General features: G+C 39.5%; 1 protein-coding gene and 3 non-coding genes across 10 annotated transcripts; all 4 read left to right on the top strand.

The window, feature by feature from the left end:
- The first annotated feature begins 451 nt into the window (after window positions 1-451).
- On the top strand, window positions 452-27,038 carry SNRPN (small nuclear ribonucleoprotein polypeptide N). 7 transcript variants are annotated; one of them, XM_016200182.2, is made up of 12 exons: window positions 452-5,020; window positions 5,792-5,943; window positions 7,131-7,242; window positions 7,602-7,754; window positions 8,018-8,156; window positions 8,482-8,607; window positions 8,707-9,362; window positions 9,795-9,898; window positions 11,781-24,391; window positions 24,755-24,864; window positions 25,340-25,446; window positions 25,783-27,038. In XM_016200182.2, the coding sequence occupies exons 1-7, from the start codon at window positions 5,018-5,020 to the stop codon at window positions 8,742-8,744; spliced, it is 723 nt and encodes a 240-aa protein (XP_016055668.1). In that variant the 5' UTR covers window positions 452-5,017; the 3' UTR covers window positions 8,745-9,362; window positions 9,795-9,898; window positions 11,781-24,391; window positions 24,755-24,864; window positions 25,340-25,446; window positions 25,783-27,038. The 7 variants fall into 7 exon arrangements, with proteins under 7 accessions (XP_016055668.1, XP_016055661.1, XP_016055655.1 ...); XM_016200175.2 differs by having other exon boundaries at window positions 9,792-9,898; XM_016200169.2 differs by having other exon boundaries at window positions 8,707-9,883.
- On the top strand, window positions 11,919-11,991 carry LOC148090706 (small nucleolar RNA SNORD107). The gene has a single exon (XR_015716428.1). It is a non-coding gene; the product is annotated as a small nucleolar RNA SNORD107 (small nucleolar RNA).
- Window positions 14,050-14,115, top strand: LOC148090705 (small nucleolar RNA SNORD64). The gene has a single exon (XR_015716430.1). It is a non-coding gene; the product is annotated as a small nucleolar RNA SNORD64 (small nucleolar RNA).
- On the top strand, window positions 15,381-15,451 carry LOC148090704 (small nucleolar RNA SNORD108). The gene has a single exon (XR_015716426.1). It is a non-coding gene; the product is annotated as a small nucleolar RNA SNORD108 (small nucleolar RNA).
- Window positions 27,039-27,701: the final 663 nt, after the last annotated feature.

The following is a 27,701-nucleotide window of genomic DNA, read 5'->3' as shown; positions in this document are numbered from 1 at the left end:
GGAGGGGAGAAGCTCCGGGACGCGCGCCCTCCATCCCGCAAACCCGGGCCCTCGCCGGCGCGAGCTCCTTCCGACGGGCGGGGGGCCTCCTGGGGCGCTCGCGGCGTTGCTGCGGGAGGCGCGCCTGCTTTTGTTTCAGGTCCTCGGTGTGTCCCCAAATGGGAGCGTGCTCCCGGCGCCCTGCGAGCAGACGCCCGAGTTCCACAGTGTCCCGTGGGGCCTGCGCTGGGCCCCTAAGGAGGATCCGTTTTAAAGGGCAGGGTCTCTGCTTTCTTGCGCTGCGCCCCCGCGGGCCTCCTGACGCGTGTCCTCCGTCCAGGTGTCAGCAGTTCCCCAGACGCTCCCCGCAGCCCCGAGCGCGCGCGGCCGACTTCGCGGCGGAGCTGCGACCGGCTTTCGTGGCGGAGACGCCGAGAGGGGGCTGAAGGCGGCGGGGACGGCCCGGAGCGGAGTCCAGGAAACCAGGTTTGAGCTGATAGGCACGGTCAGGACCGCAGGCGGCCTCGGGACGGGTGCGCGGCCACGCGGTTCCGCGAGGGATTTCTTTAAGAGCTTCGTACCGGAAGCACTTCCCCGGAGTTCAAAACAGTCACAGCAGGGCCAGCGGCGGGCACCGACGCCCCTGCCGAGCCTCCTGCCCGCTTCCTCGGGGTGCATGCGTTTAGGGAGTTAGTTTTCTTCATGTTTAACGTGTATTGATTTTCAACTTAACATAATGAAAAATCATTACAAATGACGGCTGAAAATCTTGCTAATGAATGTTTTGGAACTCTCTCCGAGACTTTCTTTTCCTGCTGGTAGTTTGAAAATAGCTTCAGTGACTGGCTTTGCAAAAAACAATTATTTCTTCAGATGTACACATAAATTGAAAAGAACTTACACACTTTCTAAATTACGTACAAAATATATTAGTTCGACTATACAAAGTTATATTAGTTTTCACTGTCTTAAAAATGGAAGGCCAGTTACAATACACTGACCTGCATCCGTAATTTAAATTTATGCCTTCTGAATTGTGAGTGTACCTCACATTCATTAGCAAATGAAAAGCAAACTATTTTCCCATGCTTATTTACTCATGCCTTTTTTAATTTGCCTTTTTCTCATTTTTTTGTTTTCACCAATGTATTTCAATCAGGTGATTATGTAATAAAGATGTTATCTATGATTTTTCAATGTGCTGTCGATTTATTTGCAGTCTGTCTGTTTTTGTTGGTCGCTTGCATTTCGTAGGAGAACCATTCATATTTTGATTCTGATTTAATGCATTGTTTTCCCTTTGTGACTTTTTTAACTTTAAGAATGGAATGACATCAATGCAAAGGTTTTAATATATGCTTTTTAGAAACTGAGACATGAAGGGGCTTACAGGTGAGTTTCCTTAGATTTTCTTTATTTCTGTTGGTAATATTAAATCATTAATGAGTCCTGTTTATGGCCACTCCTTTGGGTTTTAAAGTAAAACAAAAAATTTTAAGGAAAACCTCAGATTACTCAGATTGCCTGAATGTGGCTGTAAGACAGTGGAATTGATTTCAGACAGTGAAATCAGGTCATTGTTCCTGTCCCCATAGAAAGGGCATTCTTAAATACCTAAGTGTGCAGTTATTTAAGAGGATTTTTTTGCTCCTCAGTGAAGGTCATTTACTTCTATAAGTTCCTAAGTATAATATTTAAGTCATAACTTACAATCTGCAAGTTAGGACCATTAGCTTCCGGATTTTCAAGCGCTAGCTTTATCTAAGCTGCACTAGTTGTTGGGATTATTTTTAGACCAGGGTGGTAAAGAAGTGAGCCACTCACTGCCTGCCTTTGTGAATTAAATATCACTGGCACACAGCCATGCCCATTGATTTTTGTATATGGTATGTGGCTGCACTGGCACTGCAATGGCAGATTGAAGGGCACATGAAACCTGACATGTTACCTTGTGTAACAGAAACCACCCACATCCAAAGGTAACACTAGCTGGGCCAGTGGGGGGAGTAGAAGGAGCTAAGGAAAGGGGTTGAGAAGCGAGCTTTATAGGGTATAGAGAACCCGGAGAGTTTCTGGGGTAAGCATCAGGGATGATAATCATGTTAAAAGTCACATAGACATGTGTTTTTGGGTAGTTTTCAAAAGAAATTTTAACTATTGACAACATTTCCTTTTAAGTTATTAATCTAAAGCGATGTAATAGCCAAGAAAAATGGGAAAATCAACCAAAAACTTTTAGTATGCCCATGTTTCAACACAGCATGAGGTTGAAATTGATTTCTCCCATTTGCTCTTGTTTTGAAAATACAGGTTGGTGGACTCATCTTTTAAAACATTTTCTATTTTTTCACATGTATATCATTCCCAATTTATTACATAGTGCTCATATTTGTGATTTATAATGATTAAATAATAGTCCATTATTGACATTTACCTTGTATTTTTTTCTAGTTAGCTATGATAGGTATCAGTACTATAATTTTAAGGTACATTTGTACCTTAAATGAGGGTTTGGATCCCGTGTGCACTGCACAGTATAAATATTACTATGACTTCAGTGTCTGTTACATGGCTTTCTGACAGCATGGTGAGCGTGGCTGATGGCCATCAAGAGCTCCAGGAGCGCTAGTTCCTCAGAACCACATTTGGCTCTTACTACTATTATTTTTGATGGAACATTCAAAAAAGGGAAAGTTTTGTGGTTTGTAACTGGCATTGCTCTGAACAAATGGTCTTTTTTTTTTTTTTTTTTAAATCCTGTTACTTATTAAACACTTGCACATTTTTGGTGAAGGGTCTCCTAGGTTTGAATGAGCACTAATATATTACCATTATTCCATACTGTTGCATCTGTTGTATGTGTCCTGGCCAAGTGAGACCATGTTTTTTTGGTGTGTTTTTTTTTTTTTAAAGAGGAAGGGAGAGGGAGAGAAACATCAAGGATGGGGAGAGGGTCACTGATCAGCTGCCTCCTGCAGGCTGCCTGCTGGGAATGGAGCCTGGAACTCTAGCCGTGCCCCGAGGGAGGAATCATACAGGGATCTTCTGGATCATAGGTGGAAGCTGAGCCAGTCTGCTTGGCAGAGGCTTTCTTTTATAGCTTAAGGACTTCTGAAGGAGGGACCCTGAGACAGCCGAGTCAGGGCGGGGTAAACTCTGCATGAGCTCACAGGTCAGCAGTGACGACACTGCTGCTTTGTTCCCTTCTAGAAGCATTTGGTTCTTCGAGGTTGAGATAGTCGGTCGTTGTACATAGCAGTGTCTTTTGACATGGGTTGCATGGTTACAGTGAGCTAACCAATGGACAGGTGAGGATATGTAGGCTGCGTTAGAGGTTCAGGTCAAATTTACAACATCTGAGTCGTAGGCATTAAATTAACTTGTGAGTTTGGGTAAGTAACTACATTTATCGTCTGTTCAATCTGATTTTACTAGGTCGAGACATAATTTATTAAATGCCGGATACCGGGTCTGGGGATATCCCCGTCATCCTTGTATCTCTGAGTACACTAGTTGGGTAATGGGAGAGGCAGTGTATAGATACTAGAATTATGTACGGGCGTCAGCAGTGGACACTGGTGAGCAAATGGGGACAATGATTTTGAGAAAAGACTGGATAAAGGATGCACAATATTAGAGCAACAGGTTTGGGAGATATTCTGAGTAATGGTAAGGAATTGATTTTTAAAACACTCTGATACCCCTAAGCTGTCACAAATACATTCAACAGTCAAATTTTGGTAGTAAGGCTTACCTTCCACATTTCACCAACTTTGCTGCATTATGCGTGTCATACGCATATGTCCTCCAGATCAGTGTCACAGTTCCACAGAAAACAGTGCAACATTTTTGATGGTACTATTTTGATGTTGCTGTATTCATAACGACAATTTAAATGGTTTATATTCATATACTGAAAATGATTCAGTGTTAACTTTAACCAGTTACTGTTTGCAAATTTTCTCTTAAAAACTGGAACAAGCTGATTGGAAATGTCTGTTAAAGGAATATGTCCAGCTTTATTATGTTGGGCTGATTTTATGCATAAAACCAAGTGCTTATTCAAAAGTAATATGATTTGCATGTTTTCATTTTTAATAATTAAAATAGTTTGAGACTACCAATTTGGGCTATATTTGGTTGCCATACGTAATAGAAACACTTTTAGTAAATTGGGATAACGTTCTTACAATGGCAAGTTCCTTTGATTACTAAGTTACCTATATATCCATATAAGTAGTTGTATATTCCCTTGTACCAAAGGAAGCTTTAGGCAGGATGTGTAACACTTAGTTTTGGGGTAGAAAAGTTACCTAGAAATATTTTGGAGGAAATTGGTTGGAGGATGAGCTTAAAAAGATTTGAGTGGTTCAGCAAAGAAGGAAGCATTTGCACAAAGCCAGGTTAATACAGGGAGAAGCATACGGATATCAGATTTGAAGTTGAGACGACTTGGTGTCAACTTGGGACCAGAGCATGATGCGCTAATCTTAAGGAGGATAGTAAGGAAGTAACAAATTTTCAAATGAAAAATAAAACTTATTTTATAGGAAACATTTAACAATTTGTATAAAAATTGAAGAGTGGGTGGGGAAGGGTGAAAAGGTGAGGAATAGTCAATAGTGTTAAGTTTGCACAGTCCCATGATTACTATACTTTGTGGCGATCACATAAAGTATAAAAATGTGAAATAGTTTGGGACGTGCAACTAATACACCAAATAGAAGATTGTGTATCAGACACCCACAAACTTCATTAATCTTAGGTGCCTAAAATGGAGTTCAGGTGAGAGGAGTGAAATTGGACTTTGTAGAGTATGGGGGTGTCTTAAATATCTTTCAGTGATTTTCATGCCAAATAGATTGCAGTGCAGCTCGACAATGCTTTCCTCTGCAGGCTCCACCTGCTGTTTGAAGCTTCTGCCCAGCTTGCATTGTTTGTAGCAGAGCCTGCGTCATACCTTTATCTGTAGCCTTCCCTTAGGTCTTAAGGATCCTGAGACTTGACTGTGGACGTTGGATTTGGTGGAACAGCAATCATGGTAAGATGCTTATTGGGGCAGAGGGGTAAGAATTCTATATGGGCCCAGTGTAACAGTTTTCCCGGAGTGTGAGGTGATTCGATGGTAGAAATAGTAAATCCATATAGAAGGTGTTTGCTCTATAGAGCTTTTATTGATTGGACCAACAACTGGAGAACTGCCAGTTGTCATATTGGTAGAATGGTTTGGGAAACATTTTTCAGGAATCTTACAATGTGAGTAAACTGGAGAGTTTCAGTCATGACAATAAGGGACCATCTCCAAACAGGCAACTCTTGGGTCAAGTTACAATAGAAATCTAGTTTGAAAATGGACAGTTTGATTAGAGGAAAGGAAAATAGTCTTGAAAGAAAGCATGCTAACCAGTCTTGCAGTTTTGTTATTTAGACTGTCTTTTCAACAGATAGATAGGATAACCCAAGGGGGCGGAAATTGGTTGAGAAGTGGGGAAAATTAGATTTTAGAGTGGTCTTTGGTCTCCCAAAGGGCCACAGGAAGTAAATGGAGATGCACCTTGTCTGCATATGAAAGTTTCAGTGGAGGGATGGTTAGGAGAAAAGTCTTTTGAAAAGGTGCTTTACAGGGACAAGAATGAGAATAGAGTTCGAGAAACTTACCCAAGTTGTGGCTGATGGAAAATTTATGAAGGACAGGCCCTGAAAGTTGGAATTGAAATGAGAGGGCGATGAAGCCCCATTTGTATTGGCCCGGGAGTGGGGAGGTGGAGAGAGTAGCCCTGGACAAGCTGCTGACTCTTCCTCCCCCTCCCAGACCGTGGGAAAGAGCAGCAAGATGCTGCAGCACATTGACTACAGGATGCGCTGCATCCTGCAGGACGGCCGCATCTTCATCGGCACCTTTAAGGCTTTTGACAAACACATGAACTTGATCCTCTGTGATTGTGACGAGTTCAGGAAGATCAAGTGAGTCCTCCTTGGGGTGGGGACTGGGTGAGGGGGACGGTACATCACTCATTTTAAAAATTGGGAAACGGGAATAGTAGGTTGACATTTTCTGCAACATTCCTTCATGCTTGTAATACCTCCAAACGTTCCCAGGTGGCTTTGTTGCAGGCTTTTCTGTGGGCGCGTAACTTAGAGGGCATGGCATGTAGCCTGGGCTTGCTTTCCTGTGTTCCCATGACACATGAGCTGTCTAGAAGTTTAATTTGCCCATTTTGTTGAGGTTTTGTAAAAAGGGAAAATGTGATGCTCAACCTGGCCTGCTAGCTGTAGTCTGTCACATTTAAATAGAATCCATAACATGTACCTTGACCTTCCCTTAATTAAAATTCTTAATATCCTTCTTTCAAAAGTTGGGTCAAATAAAATACCTTGATGGTGGATGTGTCAATGTTATTTTTTGGTTTAAATAGTTCACCATTTTATTGTCAAGAATAAAAGGCTTATGATGTGGTTGGTTATAAAGGCATTTGTCAAGAGCGTTGGTCGAATGCTTAACTTCTCTGTTCACTAGACACAGACAGTTCTACCCAAATAATGCTTCAAGTTGTATGTGATTTTTTTTTTCCCCCCTCAGTGCCCAGTGGAGCTGACGGATTGAATGGCACTGTGTCAGTTGTTTTCACCTATGTCATATGTGAGAACCCTAATGGCGCACCGACATACAGGCTGTGGGGTAAAGTAGGTATACAGTTGAGTACATGAGACACAGTTTATGCTTGTATTATTAATGTATTTTCCATAGGGACAAGTGTAAACCTACTTTTACCCACCCCTGTATTTTTGTTACTATCATTTAAAGAAACTAGATTAAAAAGCTTTTATTTCTCATCTTAACATGAAAGCTGAGGCTTCAATTTGTCTTTAAATAGTCTTGGCCAAGGCATTTGCATCTGTATTTGACAAATTAGTTTTGATGAGTAATTTAGGGCATATTCTAGGGATATTGAATTTGGATAAGAAAGCTTCACCACCCATTCTTAGATCTCAACAGTTTACTGTTGTGGGTACGTGTCTTTCTGTCACAATGGTTTTTGGGTGAGTGCCTTTGCATAAATGATTAACGAGCATGTGTAATGATCTGTAAGTACCTTAGTGAGTGAGTGATCTCTTGAGTTACCTTATGAAAATTGACTTCTGATTTATAGGCCAAAGAATGCGAAGCAGCCAGAGCGGGAAGAAAAGCGGGTGTTGGGCCTGGTGCTGCTGCGTGGGGAGAACCTGGTTTCCATGACTGTGGAGGGGCCGCCCCCTAAAGATGTAAGGAAGAGATAGCGGGCAGACTGAGGGAGGGCATTGGATGCTGTAGGGGTTTGCTGAGGAGTGCTTTGTCAAGTAAAACATCCTGACATTTGATGTCAGTTCCTGTTGTGAATACAAGGGGTCCAGGGATGCTGATTTACCTTTTGGCAGGGTCATAGGAGAGATAATGTTATCACATTTGATAAATACGCATTTAAACAGCAGGGGCCTCCATGGATCCCTTGACCAATTAATCCTGTGAATACAGAACTAATAGATCAGTGGGGTGGGGACCTGGTGGGAAGGGGAGTGGTCTTCTGGGGATTTTAAGATGACTGATAACTTGGTAAATCAAGTTACCCTGTTTCTGCTTCCAGACTGGCATTGCTCGAGTACCACTTGCAGGAGCTGCAGGAGGCCCCGGGGTTGGCAGGGCCGCTGGCAGAGGAGTACCAGCTGGTGTTCCAATTCCACAGGCTCCTGCGGGATTAGCAGGCCCTGTACGAGGGGTTGGGGGACCCTCCCAGCAGGTGAGGAACTGGAACAGTGCATCAGGAGGGGTGGACTACAGCCACCTAAGTATGGATGAACCAGAGTTGAGAAAAGGCAAAAGGGCTCATTAGATTAAAAGGGACATGTTGATTAAAAGGAGATAGTTAGTCTGCCAAAATTTTAAAAATGAGAATTGGAGACAGAATTGCTATGAGTGTAATAGGCCCACCATTTATTTTCTGTGTTTGAGTGATGTGAGGATGTGCCTTACCTGGATTGTCTCTCTGGCCATCCTTCTCAGGTAATGACTCCACAGGGACGAGGCACTGTCGCGGCTGCCGCTGTTGCGGCCACTGCCAGCATTGCTGGAGCCCCAACTCAGTACCCACCAGGTCGGGGGACTCCCCCCACACCTGTGGGCCGGGCAACCCCCCCTCCAGGTAAGGAATTGATAGACAAGAGGCAAAAGAGTTTTTGCTCTTTGATCAAGGTATGGGTCTGTAAGAGACTAGAACATCTTGAAAGGATGACAGAAAATACTCAGTCTCAGCTCCTAGTGAGCTTAGACTCAGTTCCCACTTTCAGATACTGGCTTTTAGTTGGACAGCTTTGGACTTTCTTGAGTTGCAGACGGCTTACATGGTTAATGGTCAGGGAGATATTGGTCAACTTTACTTGGTGTCTGGGTCCATTTGCTTCAGTATTGTCTTGGGTTTAGTTTTGATCTTTCTGTGAGGTCTTACTTCTGCCATTTTTCTTTCCTAGGCATTATGGCTCCTCCACCTGGTATGAGACCACCCATGGGCCCACCAATTGGGCTTCCCCCTGCTCGAGGGACACCGATAGGCATGCCTCCTCCAGGAATGAGACCCCCTCCACCCGGGATCAGAGGTGAGTGGGTTCGAAGGTGCACGGTGGTGCCAGCCAGGTCCCTGGATGTGTACGTGCACCTTGGGTAACAGTCTCATGGGATTTTGCTTTATTTTCCAGGTCCACCTCCCCCAGGAATGCGTCCACCAAGACCCTAGGATACTGTTGTCCTTAGTCACTCTTTTCCTGCAATGCGTCTCGTGAAACTGTGTAGAGTGTTTGTGAGCTTATGTCCCCTTTGCTGCATTAATATTTGCAAATAAATGCATAGAGCAATGAAACTGCCAGGGACTGTCGTATATTTTCTTGCCTGTTGGTTTTGTTGAGGTCAGACTGAAGACTGGGATAGTTTTTGTCTCCAAATTACTATATAGGAATGAGATATAGTTTGCTAATCAATTCATTTAAATAGGTGTTTCTCTTTAATTCTTGTGATAGTATGGTTGTGATGATCATTTCAATTTTCTGACTTTCCCTCTGCATTGAGTGGTGTTAAAAAGCTTCACACATAAGGAAACTCCTGACCCAGGGGATTAAATGGTTGAGCCAAGACGCCCACATGGTCTCCTCTACTTTAATGCCATAAATACCTGGAGGGAGGCTAGAATGGAAGAAAGGTCTTGTAAGGCCACATGTACAAGGAAACAGTGGCGTGGAATCAAAGCACGTGGAGTAGGTTTCCTTCTACATACTTGTGGGGCAACTTACAGTGCTCTGCCTTGTGTGCTCAGAGTACAGGACAGGATGCTGGAGCAATCGTCATTGCCCACCCATGAGTAAGTATTTACCTATATTTTTTGATACTCATGACAGGGTCTCGGTATTGGAAGTCAGGGGATTTGTATTTCAGAGAAGTGTGAATTAGATCCTAAAATATAGTTGACACTTCAGTCCACTGATGTGTTTATTGGAAATGTTCAGAAGAGGAAATGTATACTCTTTAAGCTCAATAATTAGGAATAAAATAGTTTAATAAAAAGGAATGCTCATATGTAGGGCCAGGGTAAGTTGATTTTGCAAGAGTGGACTTGTGAAAGGAAGGGGCAGAAAGCTTAGCGTTTACTGCAAAGAGTTCACCTAGGTAATGAGTGAACCCTTAGTGATTGTGGGAGTTAGTTTGTAAGCTACTTTGGGTAAAGATAAGCATTAATTTGTTAATAACTCAAGACTGCCGGACTGATTGTCTTCATTTTTTTTTCCCCCAGCAGAGGTTTGTGTATCTTCCACTTTTTAAATCATCACTTTTCAAGTAAATGTCTACCAAGGACAGTAGACCTTCCGAATGACTACAGTTGAGGTGGGTCACTATCAGGTAAGTAACGTAAAATATCCAAACCTTCCTTGGTTTGCAGGCAAGATAAAATTACCTGATACAAATGATGTTTTTTATATATAAAATAAACTGTATGAACTCTTTGTATAAAAGTCTATCAGACTGATGTAGTTCCCAGACTTAACAAACTCACTGGTTCTTGGTTATGGAATTGTACAAAATTTTACAAGCCGTGTAATTTGTACCCAGCTTCATAGTTACATGATGTATAAAGTGGTAATTTTATCATGTACAACATTTGATACATGCAGAGGGAACATTTACCGTGGACTGTGAGGTAAATTTCAAGTCCAGTTGACCAAGGGGTAAGTAGTTAGGTTGTAGGAAGTCAGTTACATGTTGGTTTTCTCCTGTGCCCCAGGGGTAGACACCCCTAATCCTCATGGTTCAAGGTTCAGTTGTACTAGACATTTTGCATTAAATATAATGATCATACTGTCCATTAGATCCATAGAACCTGTATTATAATCAAGAATTCATGCCATTTGATCAGTATTTCCCAATTATCCCCACTGTTACTTAGTTCAGTGGATTTTTGATTTCACTTAAAAATGAGATCAAAAATCTCACGTTTATAAACAAAATTGATACTGATGTTTCATTTCTTGTAGGTCTTTTTTTTAAAAAAAAAGAAAAAGTCTTTATTGATTAAGGAGAAGGGGAGAGAGCGATACAAACATCAATGATGACAGAGTCATTGATCAGCTGCCTAGCCCGCAATCTGGGCATGTGTCCTGACTGGGAATTGAACCCTGATTGCCTGGATCTTAGGTTGACCCTCAACCGCTGGCTATGCCCGTTTGGGCATCTTGTAGGTCTTAATACAGGTCATTAAGGAAATTGTGTGAGAGTAGGGAACACCTAGAATTTTAATGATCTTACCAAGGTCAGAAAAATTCATTTTCTAAAAAAAAATATTTTCATTTAGAGAGGAAAGTAGAGGGAGGGAAAGAGAATCATCGACATGAGAGCAAAACTTAGATTTCTTCCAGTATGCGCCCTACTGGAAGTCAGGTCCCACACACCTTGCATGTGCTGTGACCTGGCATCAAACCAGCAACCTTCAGTGCATGGGGCAACACCCAACCACCATGCCACAGTGGCCCGGGGTGTTACGTTTATTACTTTTATTGATGGTCCTCACCCAAGGATACTTTTACATGGACGTTTTTTAGAGAGAGTAGAAGGGAGGATGGGAGAGAGAAACATGATGTGAGAGAGAGAAATCGATTGTTGCCTCCTGCAGGTGCCACACTTAGGGCTAGGGATCAAAGTTGCAACCCAGGTACCTGCCCCTGCCTGGGAATCAAAACCGAGACCCTTGGATGCTCTAGCGTGGCCAGATCTTACATTCATTTTAAATAAAATGTTTATTTACCTCAACAAGAAGTTTAATATAGTTGCTACTATATCATGAAGTTTTCAGGTACATTACCCAGTTGATAACACATTATCAGATTCTGTCTTAATCACACTTGCATTCTACTTACCATGAGAGTGGCCATAGATACAGTAACTCTCAGGATTTGAACTGCATTAATAATAAAGCAAAGCCCGGCCAGACATGGCTCAGCAGTTGAGCGTCGACCTGGGATCCAGGCGATCAGGGTTCGATTCCCGGTCAGGACACAGGCCCGGGTTGTGGGCTCGATCAATGACTCTCGTCATTGATGTTTCTCTCTCTCCCTCTCCTTTCCTCTCTCTGAAATCAATAAAGATATATTTAAAAAATAAAAAAATAAACCAAGGCATGTTTAATGGATGTCTTGTATGATGACTTTCTCAGCCTCACGCAGTACCTTCTACCCACATAGTTGATCACTGAAAACAAGGGGATTTGACCTCTGGGATTTCTTGACAGGTTGCTGTGGGTGCTACCTAGGCAGACTGTCACGAGCCTGAAAATCCTAGTAACTGCATGTGCGACAGAGACACAAACCATTCCAGGTAAAGTGATCTTGTGAAGAAAAGTCAGCATGTATTGCAGAGGCCTTGGCTAGATTCATGATGACACAGGACCTTGTCTGAACTTAGTGATTTCAAAAATTGAGCTTTAAAATGTCACTGAAATCCAGCCAATGTGCCTCACTAAATTTTTGGAGAACGTTCTATTCAACATAAAATGTTGAGTTGACAAAGCAAAACGTAGCATACTTTGAAGGCAAATTTTCATAGACATTTTGAGATAATTCTTTTTCTTTTGTTTACATATATGTTGTTGAAAGCAACAAAGGAAGCTCATCCTTGGATCCCGGGAGGCACACATGTGGAGTGAGACAGAAGCCAGGACACGTGAAAAGGAAACTGCCTACCACCTCCTGGACCAACGTGGAATGACGGGACTTCTAGGTATCTAGTGACGTACAAGTAGACGGGGACCTCCTATTTGTGGAAGTGTAAGGAGTGTGGAAAATGCCTTCACATGGATGTAGATGTTGTTGGTGTTTGAGGACAATTTATCTGGTTTTGTTGTTGTACAATTGCCTAAACCCCAAATCAGTGATTTTCAACTGGTGAGCCACAAGAATTTTTAAAATGTAATATATTACTATTTAGTCAGAGGTACTCATCTCTTTAAGGAAAAAGTAATGTAAAAAGTAAAGATTGTCAATTTTAAAAAACAAGCACAGGCAGCATAACAACAGCGGTCTGGTATGAGAGAGTCAAAATTACCCCCCCCGGTTTTTTTTTTGTTTTTTGTTTTTTTTCCGTCAGATTAGCAAAAAAAGTTTTGGTGTGCCCAAGAATTTTAGTGATTGCTTTATACACAATTATGTGAAAATAGTTGAAAATCACTTTGCTAGATCAATGGGGGTATGGTGCCTTGACACAGTAAATGTTTCACAAATATGGCAGTGTTAGTGATATTTCAATGTTAGACTACAAGGTAATACTTTCCAGTAAGATACAGTGGAATACCTGTGGTTACAAGCAAGGCCTACGCGATTTCCAACTGTTCATAGACGGGGGCCAAACTGTTCCGTGTCTGCCAAGACTAGGACTTCTCTTAGTGACAGTGCATTTGTAGGGGACACGATTTAGCCTTTGTAGGTCAAAAAGGGGAAACCAAAAGTACTGTTAGAGATGACTGGGTGAGGAGACTTTTCTTGCTTAGCAAGACCATGAAAGCCTAGCAGAAGGAGCAGTATTTGACACCAGATTCCAAGGACAATCATTGTAGAAGCAAGTGTGGGTGAATGGCCTCAGCAAGTCCGGCCCTGCCAACAGTGTCTAGGAAATCTGTGTAGGGATATCTGGGGGTGGGCTTCAATTAACTTGTCAAGTTGTAGATGATGAAACCTAGAGTGACATTTTTCTTGCACTAAAAGGACATAGGTGTTCCCACGTGGCCCCAGCGTCCTGGTGGCAGGGATGTAGCCCAGAAGAACCTGTTCCCATGGCTCCTCTTTCATTCAGAAGCATCTTTGTAGCTCTGGAATCCACTTGGATAGTAATTTCTTGACCATTAGGAGACTTCAGGAAAGTAACTTAGGCTCTTCTCACTTGATGGTGACATTGATTATATTACCATAGTGCTTTGGTTCCTTAAACCTCAGATGTGAGAACTTGGCTTAGACCCCCTTCAGAGTCCTGAAGCGCAGATCCATAGACCTCTTGGCCTTTCCTGCATCTCTCATCTGCCTTAATTTCATTTGGTCATTTGCATTGATCCTTCCATATTGATTTTTTTTTTATTTTTACACTTTGGAATATTTTGGTGGTGGTTTTCATAGTAACCTAGGCTGTAAAGTTGGATCATAGTGAGGGAGTGGAAAATAGGAACTTGTTACATCATCATGATTAACATCCGTCTGTAGTGACAATGGACATTTCAGTTTTCAATTCATGGACAGTTCGCTTAGGGAAGTGGATTCTGAGGTATATTTTCTTGTAAGATAGCAAAGCTCTATCTCAGTGTTACTCTGGCAGGTGGTTCGATGTTTCACTGTCTTTGATTTTACCCCCAAGATTTCCACCTTAATTCTGTGTCAGTTCCGTGATATAGCTGCCAAAGATGATGAGTTGGATCAATCATTCTAAGCCAAGGGCCTTTCCTTTAGTAGAAATGTACAGTCTGCAGGCATTAGTCACTTGGCAAAGGTGCACTTGTTGTTGGTAAGACCTGGGCTTGACTTATGATGAGCTATGTTTCCTGAGCACAATGACGTGAAGGTCAACTGAATACTCTGAAGTCCAGCCAAAGTGTCAGTCCAAGCACGTGGGCCGCACATTTTTCAACATCCGTTTGTAGGCTGTACATTTCACAAGGTTGCCTCATCAATATTGTGCAGGTCAGGGAGAATGGAGCTGCAGGTCACCCAGTGAAGTGGAGGGTTGAGTTTGTCATTGTGCGTTTCATGTAATACCTTCAAGAGAGTCAGGACTTGGGAGCTACCATGGCTTTTTCTTTCATTAGAGCATCACTCAATTTCAGCTTTGGACCAGAGTTCACTGAGACCACATCCCCAACCTATGAGGCAGCTCCAGTTAACACTCAAGCAGGAAATTGCCAGTTTGAGACATTGCTTTGGTCTAAGATGAGATGACATTTTTTTAAACTTACATTCAGAGGGAGCACTCTTTCTTACTAAGTTTTACCACCTTCTGTATGTTGGCAAGACATAGATGAGATTCAGAATGTTTGGCTGTGATGCAAGGGGGTAAACTGGCATTTTGCAGTTGATGGGTCTGAGTGTTTGGAGAGAGGACTGGTTCTGCCAACCATGCATTTTGTTAAAAGGGGTCTAAGCTCACTCATTTAGTATCTCTTCACCTGTAGGAATAATGAATCTTTTATCATCTGTGACTACCATCCTATGATTAGGTTCTTGTGCTTTGCTATAGTAGTCTTGTGAGGGGATTGAATAGTAATTAAACAGGTATTTAGAAAAAACCTGTATAAAAAGTTAACCATGGACAGTTGAATGTATTAAGACCTTATCCTTAAATAGTCACCTTAATTTGTTAATGGATGTGTGTGTGTGTCTGTAAATATGGTGTGGATGTTGATACTGTGGCGAGTGAACAGCTTATAGCAAAAAGCTGTTGGGGTTCCGCTGAATTACATTCTTTGTAAAGTTAGACAAGTATTTTCACATTTCTTGACCTTATTTAGTCCCTGTTTTCCTGCCAGAATTTTTTTTTATTTTTATATTTACTACCTCAGAGACTTGTTTGGTTTCTCTTAATCAATTGAGAGAAGTTCGCTGCCCTTTGTACTAACTGAATTGCATTAGGAACATCCAGTAGAGTGAGAGGAAAGGAGTGAGTGGGGTGATTTGACCTTGGACATTGGTGAGGCAAGAGCGGTCACTTACTGCGAGAGAAAGGACACTGGTAGTTGCTGGCTGAGCAGCACCATCCATATTAGCCTATTCTTGGGGGAGGTGACCTACAGAAAATAACCTGCACGTAGAATCCCTTGAAAAGATGATCAGGTGCTTGTTTCTTGGGTGGGGAGGGTTGATTGATGAAACTCACTGTTCTTGAACCTGATGACAGCTTTCCTTCCTGCAAAGGGAGTCTGAGATCCAACACAACTCCTTTTATGAATCAGTTTGAAAACAGTGGGAATGGGGGGAATGACTGAGATGGTGAGTGCAATGGTGGGGGACACAGGACAAGAGGGAAAAGGGAGGTTTAGAGGGATTTTATCAGAACAGCTGGGGGGGGGTTAGGATTTAGACATACCATCTACCTGTCACTGTATGTGTAACCATAGGGCCTTTGTCTCAGCCAGCTTGGACATGCTAGGCTCTGTCCTTTCCTGAGGCCTCTACATAGGTAGTGCATCTTTGAAACGAAGATGAGTGGATGGGTGACTGTTCTTGCTGGGTGATGAGAGTGGGCAAAGTGGTTTACATTCATAGGCAGCTGAGATGAAACCAAACTTGTCTCCAACTTTAGTGCACATGAGAATCAGCCTGCGGGCTTGTACACTTTGTCAGTTTCTGATTCAGTACCTCTGGGTCTGAGAAGTTGACAGATGCTTTGGTTTAGGCACCACACATAGAGAACAACTGGGTTTGATTCAGGATAATGAATTACGTTATAGAATATATTAAAGTGAACGTGACCAGGGAGTTTTGTGAATGCCAAATGCCAAATTTTTTTTCTTGTAATATAACCAAAAGAATCAGTTGGGTAGGGTGCCAGATGCTGAAAATGTGAGAATATGAATCCATATACCTTATCAGAACTAATTGGCAATATATTTAAATGATGTATACCTCATTTGGGGAAGCCAGTATATTTTTTGAAAATTCTTCTAATAATCAACTATTGCCTAAATTTTCACTTAGTTCAATTTGGATAAAACTGACCAGTAAGTTGAAATTTCCAGGAAACATGTCTCTAAACCACTTTTAAAGAGTAGATGTGATCTCAGTAGTGTGTTGATTTCCTAGACCCAGTTTGTACTCTATGTTGGTCACTGAACCGTGCACAACTTTAGTTACTTTGCATTTAGGCATGTTTGTTGTATTGTAAGCATCCACTTCTGGATCATTTAAAATGGGCCATAAACTGACAATACCAATGAATTTGTGGGTTATGCTATTTTCTGGGGAAATTTCAATATATATGTTATAGCTTGGCTGTAAATACCCTGGTGGCAATATCTGGTATTGAAATGGAGTGCTAGTTTGTAAATAGGCTTCTATATGGGAATAGTGTTACAATGGACTGTCCAGTGTTACCGGCCAACTTTGACATTCAGCCGCGCCAGTTGGGCTCCGTATTCGGGAGTGCTGAGGAGTATAGAGGGCAAGTTAGAGGCACTACAGCAACTGAAGAAGGAACCCAGACTTGAAAAACAAAGAGACCTCGTTCTATGGCTTCGACCGAATAAAAAATGAGAAATCATGGACTTTTTAAGATACTGTGACTTACGAAGGAACTCCAGTTTGAAACAAGGAGATCTCTTTTCTATGGTTGGACTCAATAAAATGAGACATCATGGAGGAGGTTTCAAAAATTCTGACTAATGAAGGGACTCCAACTTGAAACAAGGAGCCTTCTATGGTTGGACTGTCATTGAATTCATGGAGGACTTAAGTTGTGACTTACGAAGGAACACAACCTTGAAACAGGAGACCTCTTTTCTGTGTTTTGGACAAATCACACAGGATTTTAAAAAACTGATTTATGATTGCTATAAGAATGAGTTACTGCAGTGATACTGATTTTCTTATTTTTGTAGGATGGCAGAAAAATTCGGTCATTATATTTTTCTAATTGCATAATGTGTAACTCTCTAGTGAGCATGACTGGATGCCATGGCTTTGAATTTTAGATAGACTAAGTGAATTACGGTCCTAAAATACAAGAAGGCATAGATTTACTTTTCTAATGTTGGGTCATACTATCTTAAATTCAACTTGCCCATTCCATCAGGCAGAGTGAATCTTCCACGGGAGTACCATATTTCAATTTGGGGCTTTGGTGGAAAGGGAAAAGGGGGTTGCTTAAAGTAACCTCTCATTGTATGCATACAACTGTTCCAGTCTAGCTCACTAAAGAATAAATCTTCCATGTTAAAACAACAAGCATGTGTTCCTTTGGAGAATCTCTTGTGCACATCTCTTAGAGGCCAAGAGTTCATTATTATTGAGAGTATACGACTGTTTACTTATTAGTGGGTAACCGAATACTTGGCCACATAAAAATATGTAAATACACCTATCATTATTTAGGTTGGTTTTTGTAGTGTACATAAACATACAAACTTTCTGTAAAAAAAGAGACTTGGAAAAGTTTTTTAAATGACAAAAACATACTCAGATCACTAAAAGAAGATACTGGCAATGGAACGTGAAATATCTCAATGTCATCTATAAACATCACTTCGAAATCATTGCATGATACCTTTGAATTTTACGGAAATGTTAAAAGGTGATGCCGACTGGGAGGAAGAGAATCGGCTGCCATTGATGGACATGGATGGAGTCGAACAATGGACGAGGGTTTCTTGCCAAAAGTTAGGACGTGTATAGCCTGGAGGATACAATTCCGACTCCATTAGATGCTGCTTTACAGCTACCTTGCAGGTTGGCAGGTTGACATCTTTTAACTGCTAAAACTTCAAACCGTCGCCTTACTTCTGTCTTCAGATTCTCTAATTCATCTCTCTGCCGGACAAGTCTTCACAAATGAAGAACCACATCATGTTCCAACAGTGTTAGAAATAAGCAATAATCAGAAGAGGGGAAAGATTTTATAAACTCATATTAAGAGCATCTTTGCCACTCTCAAAACTGGAAATTTTCCATTTGTAGTCTCCGAAGATTTGGATCCTTAAAAATCTTGGATGTTCCCCCAGTCATTTCACCCTCTGGTCCTGTAAGAATCTCTAGAAATCTACAGCACGAAACAATGTGATTGCCACCCAGGATGAGGCACAGGCTTTCTGAAAACCTCTTCTATCAACAACAGATGAGCAGGGAATCACAGCTCGAGTGACTGCCCTGCATTGATGAAAATGTAGTTTTCAAGTTCTGGAGAATCCTGAACAGTTTATTATGGACTGCTGTGGGCATCTAAACCTCATGCTGAAAGGACAGCGCATTTGAATTGATCAAGAAGCTTTACCAGCTATAATCAAAGACAAAAGAAATACAGATTTATACTGTTTCGACCATCATCCTACCTTTCAAATGTTTCCCTTTGGAATCCATTGCATTTGGAAAAGAAGGTTCTTTCGTGATGGAAGATCAACTCACCTCCAGAAGGTTTACCGTTGAAAGCTGTGTGTCTAAGACATTTGCATATATGCGAGATACACAGAGATCTTCCTTTCTTTTCCTCCCAGTAGCATTTTCACCTAAAATCTAACGCTGGTAACTACTTAATTGGACACATAAAACTGAACAATTTACGGACGTTGTGTGTGGACAATGGTATTAAAATGTAAATATAAAAATACTCAGTGACTGATGAATGTGTATGAACTATTCATTGATAGGCGATGAAGAGAATGAAATTCAACATGTAATGTTTTCATTTTCTTGTTTCTTTGTTTACGTAAACTTTCTTGGAATATAAATACAAGCACAGAGGCCTACATTTGTAAACAAATCTATTATTTTTAGATACTTTTGTAATGGTTGCTGTGATAATAGAGCTGGTTTCCTAAGGAAGTTTCTAATAACACATTTGGTAAAATTGTCTTCCGGAGAATATTTTAGAAGAATCCTGAGGACGTTTTGTAAAGCTATACACAATTCTGTACTCATTGTTTGTGTGCTCAGGGATAGCAGAAAAGGAAAGTAGCAAGGCAGTGAATATCAGTGTGTATTAAAAAACCAAATATCATTGCTTTGCTACATTTCCTAATGTATTGTAATTGTTAAGTATTATAGAATATTTTAATACATAATTATGAAAATAGAACTGTCAGAATACCTCTGAAAGATGTACATTTAAAACCATTTGAATGGGTTATTGCTGTGGGGTTTGGGGGAAGAGGGATTGTTGTGTGTACAGCTGTTACGTAGACATGAAGGCTGCTCTCTGGATGTAAATGGTCTTTACGATAAGATGTATATATTGCTCTATGCTTGATAACAAGTGTGCAGAATTCAGTAGGCTTTGTTTGTTAATGCTCTTCAATAGAAAAGGGACTGTTACACCATCTTACCAAGCATAGGGATGGGTTCACTCCATGCTTAGATGTTGGGAGTCTGCATATATTCTGTAAATGTTTCCTTCTGCCAGTAGCATTTTTAAATTGCCTTTCATCATTTATTTATTTGATACATTTTGTTATAAACAATGTTCTTAATGCTTAACATGCAATTTTTACATGTATATACATTATTGTAAATTTATTATAAATATGTATCAACTTACTAGGGTAGAAGCATTTTTTGTTTACCAAAGAGATGTTAGATTTCGCCTCTCTGTGTGTTATTTTGATCATTATTCTCCGTTTTTAAGTTTCGTTACATATAAGCTGTAGAATATACACTATATTGTGCACTGTATTATGACACCATTCATCATGCAAGAAATGTCATTCTAACTGTAGGTCTGCCTTTGTTTACGGTTTTCAGATATGTTTATATACAGATAGAACAGTTCTTTTCATAACTTGGAGAAATCTCTACATGTGGTTAAATAGTGTTGGGTAGACAAGTTTTCATTTGCTAGTGGAATTGGACTTGATAGTAGTGGATTGTTCTTGTTTTAAAGTACTTATTTCTAGTTGTATAGGTGATTTATGTTTTATGTGGGACGTTAGCAATGGAATATATATCAAACCCAAGTTCATTTAATGTGGGCTGACAAAAGAATGTTTTTGTATTATATGTATATAATAGACAAGGTCATTATGTTAAAGCAATAGGAGCAACTATTTGCATGTCTTATACTTACTTTATATAAATTTTTGCTTTAAACTTTTAGTCCTTGAAAAATAAAGGATTGTTTACATATTTATATGTGTATACAAATATACACATATACATGTACATATGTGTATAGGGGTGTATAGAACTTTATTAAAAGTCATAGGATAGAAACTTGCTGGAAGATACTGTGACCCGCTGCTAGTTAAAAAAAAAGTGGACAAATGATTTTGTTATAAAACATCTGCATAGGATTTGATAAACATATATTTTGTATTGCTATACTATGTCTATTTGGGATGTATTTGGTTGAGGGGGATTGCCTTTGTGTTTTTGTTTTTTAAAGTGTACAAATCATTGCCATTCATATTTTAAATAATGTAAACATGTATAATTTTTCTTTCAATTTAGTTTTTGAATGTTAGATGTTGGGACCGAGCAGGGAAGTGTTTGACTGCTGTATGTATAATAGAGAAGCTTCTTACAACATCTTAACTTCCTAGGTATGTAGAAATACTCTCTCTCCATGCGCCTGCGCGCGTGCACACACACACGCACACACAGAGTAAATATATTGATGTTGAACTAGGATAAAAATAAGTGTTACCAATAGAAGTGTTATTTCACCTCCCATTCTAAGTGACTTAGTGTGAGCGGGGGTGATTAATCTGATCAGATTTTTGTTTTTATACCATATGCCTATGTAGATGTACAGAAATTTCAGATACTTTAAAATCTACTTCCCATGAAGTTATAGCACATGAGCTTTTGTTTTGCTTATCAAATGGTTCACCAGTCCTGCCCATTGTGATCTTTAGACTGTGTATTTATCTTTAAAACGCCTGTTCATTGCTGATGTACTTTTAAATATCAGAAACTATTAGTATAAGTAGAGTTTTTCTGTGAATGGTGACTTGTTTGTTTTAAAGGTTATGGACAAGGGTAGTGGATGTTTTCTTTCTCTTTTTTTGGTTCACTTCTATGGTACATAACCTGAATATTGTATTGTATGCCCACCACCCAGTGTCAAATCATCTCTCCGTTAGCATGTATTTGGCCCCCATAACCTTTTACTACCTCTCTGCTCCCTACCCAACAACATGGATGGACCTTGAGAATATTATGCTAAGCAAATAAGTCAGTCTTGAAAGTATTTTTACCTCATTTTTATTTAGATGTAAAAGTAGTTAGTAATCATTAAATTGTGTCATTTTATAGAAAAATACCTCGATTTAAGGGCCATGTGGTTATATCTTCTTTTCCCAGATGAACTGAGGTTCATGATGGAACTCATTTTTAAGGAACATTTACATAATCTCTAAAATTATCCTGTAAATATTTTATTGTAAATTTGTTACCACTTTCTTTCAATAATAACATGGCAATAAAATTTATAATTGATAAATAGGCTCTAGAGCTATGAACAACTTATATATTAATTTGGTTAATAGGATAAATGGACAAGATAAATCATTTACCCCACTCTGGAAAAGCAGTTTTCAATTCACAGCAAAATTGAAGGGAAGGTACAAAGATTTCCCATATACCCTCAAGTGCGTACACACGCATGCACGCACCCCCGGTCCTCCCAACTGTCGACCCAATACATGGGCAATTGTGCCTGTTGTTAATATTCCCCACCAGAGTGGTACATTTGTTGAAATTGATAAAGCTACATTGAAACAATCACCCAAAATTCCATATTTGACATTAATGCTAAGTCTAGGTGGTGTACATTCTGTGGTTGTGAGTTGATGTTCGTGATACATACACATCCATAGTGATGTACTGCCTCTTTCCCCCCTTCAAATCCTCTGTCTCTGCCTATTCATCCTTCTGTCCGTAATTTTTTTTAAACATTAAGATATTGACTTTGTTAAGTGGATTTTATACTACCTCTTGGAACTATACACAGTTCTGTATGTTCCCTTGGTTGCATGACAGTATTCAAGACAACTTTGTAAATAATAGGCAGATACACTTCTGAATTCTTAACACCTAGTTTTTAAGATGTATAGAGTCTCTTAAAGTATAATTTTGTAAATAATTCAGTGTAAAGTTTCATGGTTACATTTTCTTGGAATGTGTTAACGGAGATAGAATGTTGGGTTTCTTGAGCTGTACATATCTCACCTGTTTGTGGAGTTGCTAGGGGAAGGAAAATCTAAAAGGTAGTGGACCTTTACATTTGATTTCTCATCTTAAAGAAAATGATCCATTTAAGCCATTGTTTAGGGGTTGTGTTATACATTACAAAACTCAGTAATAATTTCCTAGTTGTATTATGATAGGGCATTATGTATTTTAATCATGGAAATACATTTTATAAGGATAACCAAACCTTTTTGTATTGGAGTACGCACCACATTTAAGGCAACTTTGTAAATAACAAGCACATACATCATTATATAAACATCTAGTATTTCTAGATGCACAAGGACATTCGCAAAATTTTGTAAATATTTCCTTGCATACTATTGTCAGCTGGCTTCTGTAATGCTTTGGCAGTGTAGTTAGGTGATTAGTAATAATTTGCTTTGTAGGGCTGTACTACCGTGCTGGTCTTCAGTGAGTTTTGGGGAGAGGGATAGACAGGTTGCCTCCTTGTCTTCCTATTGTTAGGTTCACATGGTAGAAGGTTTAGATGGTAGACAGATAACAGAAAACACCAGGGATGGATTTCTACCTTAATGGAGTAAAAGACAAGAGGCTGGAATTAACCAATTTGTGACATTCAGATACTCAGTGATGTAATCAGACATGGAAGAGGCTCACGTTGCTAAAGTAATTGTTTTGCTGTGCTAGACAAATCTCCTTGCAAGTATGTGTGTACGTAGCCATGTATGTTAACATGCACATGTAAAACTAGTTTTAGCAGCATACATCTCATAATGCTTTTATCTCATTACCTTATTGATTTTGATGCTTTTTGAAAATTATGGAGTAGTAGTCGTAGCTTAAACACTTATTAGAAGTTTGCTTCATATTACACTTAAATGTATGTTAATTTTATGTAAAACAAGCAGCTCCATATCTATCTTCATGTATATGCATCTGTATGAAAATTCTCTGGTTATGAATATTCCTTTTAATTCTTAGACCTTTTTAAATTCTTCTGGTGAATTGTTGTATTTGAATGTTATGTGATAAATGTCAGAAGTATTGTATCTTACTTGCCTATAATGTACATTATGAAACTTCCTTAGAAAGGTGGTCCTATCCAGTGTTGATCAAAGTATAACTCATATCTTTTTGAACAGCAGTTTGGCAATGACAATCAAAATTTAATGTGTAAAACTTTGAAATGATGTGAGTTAAAGCTGGGATTGTATCTATTCCAAATCTCAAATTGTTTACAAAGAAGAAAGTGTTATAAATTGAGGGTAATATTGAACAATTGAAACACATCAATAAGAGGGTGTAATGATTATATAGCTTAATTGAATATAATTTAAGCACACTGATAAAAATTAATGTGGAAGTGTGCTTTTAATTGGTATTTAAAAGTGTCGTTTTTGAACAAAGATCAACAAGTGTCTGTTTACAAAGGTGTCAACCTACCTGAAATGCTCATGGGGATTGGGATTGTCCTGTCATGACTAAAGAATTAAGCAGTGATTCTTAAATCAGTGTTACTATAATGGTGGTGGTTTGGAGTTCTTTTTGAAATATTTGTACAAGTGCTAGTTATAACAGTAAGGCATTGTTTATCTCCATATATTTGTATATTGCTACATGACAATCTAAAATGACTGTGAATTATGGAAGAGAAAGTTGCCCAGAAGACTACGGCAAACGTATAATGTACAGAGAGATGGGGATAGAAGAACTGCTTTTACTTTGTGAATTCAAAAATTTAAAGGTATTTCAAAAGGAACATTTTAGAAGAACAAGGAATTTTAAAGTTTGTGCCTGTCGTTCAATCTTGCCTGTCAACGCCTTGGGCACATTGGGCGGGCAGGTGCATATGGCCTTGGAATTGAGCTGGCCGTGATGAATGATTTTTGAGATATTGAAAAGAGCAAGTGACAGAGAGACTAAGACAGCACAGAGCTGTACTGTGCGGTGAGAATCGATAATCGGAGGACATACAGGAGGAGAAGAGAAGGGAGAAGACGGATCAGAGGTACGTGCCAAGCAGTTCCTTTGGGGGCCATGATCACACGTGGTGAGAATGGCCATTGAAACTTTCTAACGGTCATTTACACAAGGCAGTGCCGTATATGTATTTACTGCCCAGGTCTCTTGGGATATGTTCTGAGTTCCTCTCAATGAGGGAAATCGGGGATGGATTCTTTCTTTTTGAAAAGGATTTCAAATTTAGATTATTCAGAATTAGCACAAAAATGTTTCAATAGTTAAGTCTTTGGCCAGTCATATTTGCTGGTGTTAAATTATCCCCAGTCGCTATCCCTAACCATGGTAAGTTTATTCGAATCTGTACGGGTATCTCATTGGTATCTAATTGACTATACTGTGTGCTTCCCAGGGAAACATGATGAAAGCAAAATGTATTTGCAGATACTGTGAGGACAGCCAGCAGCAGGGACATTCCTCTTTCTGTGGAGTTCTAGTCCACGAGGCTCAACTGATCCACAGGTAAGAAGGTTCTGGATCAGGAAGTGCTGTTTGAGCCAGGAGGCTGTAGCCAGGCTCAGGAAAAGAGCTGCTGCTCACATTGTTCTTAGGCAGGTTGGGATTTTCAACCGTGTCTGAGAATTAGTGAATTAATAAAAAAGGTAATTTTTCCAGCGAAAATAGTAAGAACATGTGTAGAATGTAGGAGACTTCCTGTTTTTCAATTAATTGCTGTGCAACCCAACCTGGTGATGTAACTAATGTATAAAGTAAATGATCCATCAATAATTGGATATTATAAAATAGCTGAATTGTGTTTTTGCAAGTATAATCTTGTGGTAAAGCAGTTATTGAAGAGAGGGGTCAGGTCTTGTGTCTAAATGTTAACAGAAACTTGTAATACATTCAGCCTGAACCTCAGCTTACCCGCTGCTTCAGCTGTTCTCTCTCAGTTTGAGGCATACCTTTCCTTACAGTGTTTCTCTTTCCCTGTCAGGAGAGAACAGTTCTCCCAAGACATGGTACCACCAACTTGAAGTATTCCTCACTCAAGTGTGCTTCCCTTCCATCTCTGGTCTAGGAGTACCTCTTGGCGACATGATTGTAAGACAGTTGATTGCTCATTGATTCAGCGAGGGGCAGTTGTTTGGGCAGTAGTTGGCATTCCGACATTTTTAAGCTTAATGAATTTTGGCAGCTGGTGGGTTTGTGGATCTGTTCAGGTTATTGCGGACTAGCAAATAATCCTAAAACATTACTATTGTTACTTCATGATTCCAATTATGGAACCAGCTATTTCTTCTCGAATCCCAATCTCTTTCATCTAACTCTGATGCACATGGTAGTTTTCATTGCACAAAATCGTATTGCCCATACTGATGGTCTTGTGAAGTATGCATCTGACATGGTCTCACTCATTTTCCCACCGTGTCCTCTCAGGTGATGACTGAACAGGAACTCATGCCATTGCTTCTGCCACCATCCTAAAAACCGAAAGTCTTCATCAAGGGCTGGAGACTGCTCTTTTGTGTTTTGCAATGGACACTGCAGATCTGCAACAGGGCTGAGAAAGCTCATTCTTGAAGGTGACCTGAAGGGCGACCTGGAGACAATTGTAAGCAGGCATGTTGACTGTTTTCATTGTTGCTGTTGGACTGAACCCAGGAGATGGAATGCTGGAGACTATAATACCAAGAAGCCTAGGACATGCCAATGCGAGGCCTTTCTCCAGGGCTCCCGTGATTAGTACTAAGTGCTTATAGTTCTCATTTTACTTATTTTATAGGGTAGATTTAAAATGTATTCATTAAAAATAATCTTTTTTTTTTTAGATATTAGACATAGAAATTTGTTAACTAGTTAATACTTTATGTACCTATGTTTTCCTTTATTTTTACCCACTCCCCATGTTGTACTGTCTCCTTTTATTTTTTCAATTACCATTTATGTTCAATATTATTTTGTATTAGTTTCAGGTGTACCGCATAGTGATTAGACAATCCTATACTTTACAAAGTACTTATTCCCTCCATATTTCCGGTACACACCTGCCCCATATATAGTCATCACAGTTTTGACTGGACTCACTACGCTATTATCTACTACGAGTTTTGTGCACATCCGTTTGGATTGTGTTGATAAATCGATAGGCAAGTAGTGCTTTAGGACGCCTATACTGTCTATGGATTTTCTCTGCAATAAACATGGTTTTACATAACTCATTTCAAATTTCACTAATTTGTTGAAATAATTTAAATTAATTGGGATTGCTAGGGCTTTAGGGCTAAGGATACTCAAACTTTATATTTTGATTGAAAACTAGCTTTCATCCAAACTGTAGACACTTGTCATCAGTCGGTCTCCCAGGTTTGGTTATGAGAGTTCAAAATGCAAAACTGTTCTAAACTGAAAGATGAGGTGCCCATGTGGTATTGCAGAGAAAAAGTAGCCTCAGTTCAGTGCGGTCATCCTATATGCTTAATCCTTAATTACCATTTGTATTTCACTTTTTTTTCCAGTTTCCTTGGAATATAGTGTCTCTGTTACTGGTTTCTAAGCTTGTTTATGGCTAAAGATGTTAACCGTTTCTCATGCATTGCAAATGAAATACCATGTTTTCTGTTATTATTTACTGTGCTGTTTTACTTTTTGGTTGTACCGAAGTTGTGTATTAAATATAATCATGTTCTGTTTTATGCCTTTTGTGTTTGTGTTTTTCTTTAAAAACATGTTTATAATAATCCCATACATTTGTCTGTATTTCCTCCTACTTTTTGTCAATTGTCATTTTCTTTTTACATGCATCATTGCTACAGTTTTAAAGCATTACATAATCAAATGAGTCACCTTGACCTAAGCCTTTAACCACTTATTTAAGGTTTTGCTCTTTCATATAGAAACCTGCACATTTAACTGGCTGACTTCCGGTGTTTCTTACCTTCTTTGATACTTTAAAATTACTGATCCTTGTCTTACCTAGTCTATTGAGTCCTATCTCATTTCTCTTCTTTTTCAGAACATCCCCTGTCTATACTCGCACTTTTTCTCTCAATTGATGCTTAAAATTATTTTGCAAGTTGGAAAAAATGCAATTTTATTTCATTTGCACCAAATTTATTAGATTAAACTAGGAGACAATAAATCTCTTTAAATGTGAGTCTTCTTATACAACTACAGGTATGTCATTCAATTTTAATCAAATTGTTATGTTGGGGTACTGCTACTGTAGGCTTTTTCATTACTCATTGCCAGGTATTTCATTGAAATTCCAAAAATTATGGTTTTATTTTTAAAATAGTTAAGTATTTTCATAATACATGGGTTTAACAAGTGCCCTTTGTTATTTGTTCATATTAACC

This window comes from Miniopterus natalensis, chromosome 22, assembly GCF_054644295.1.
Source record: "Miniopterus natalensis isolate mMinNat1 chromosome 22, mMinNat1.hap1, whole genome shotgun sequence".
In the NCBI taxonomy this organism is placed as follows: domain Eukaryota; kingdom Metazoa; phylum Chordata; class Mammalia; order Chiroptera; family Miniopteridae; genus Miniopterus; species Miniopterus natalensis.
This window is presented reverse-complemented; position numbering and strand designations above follow the sequence as displayed.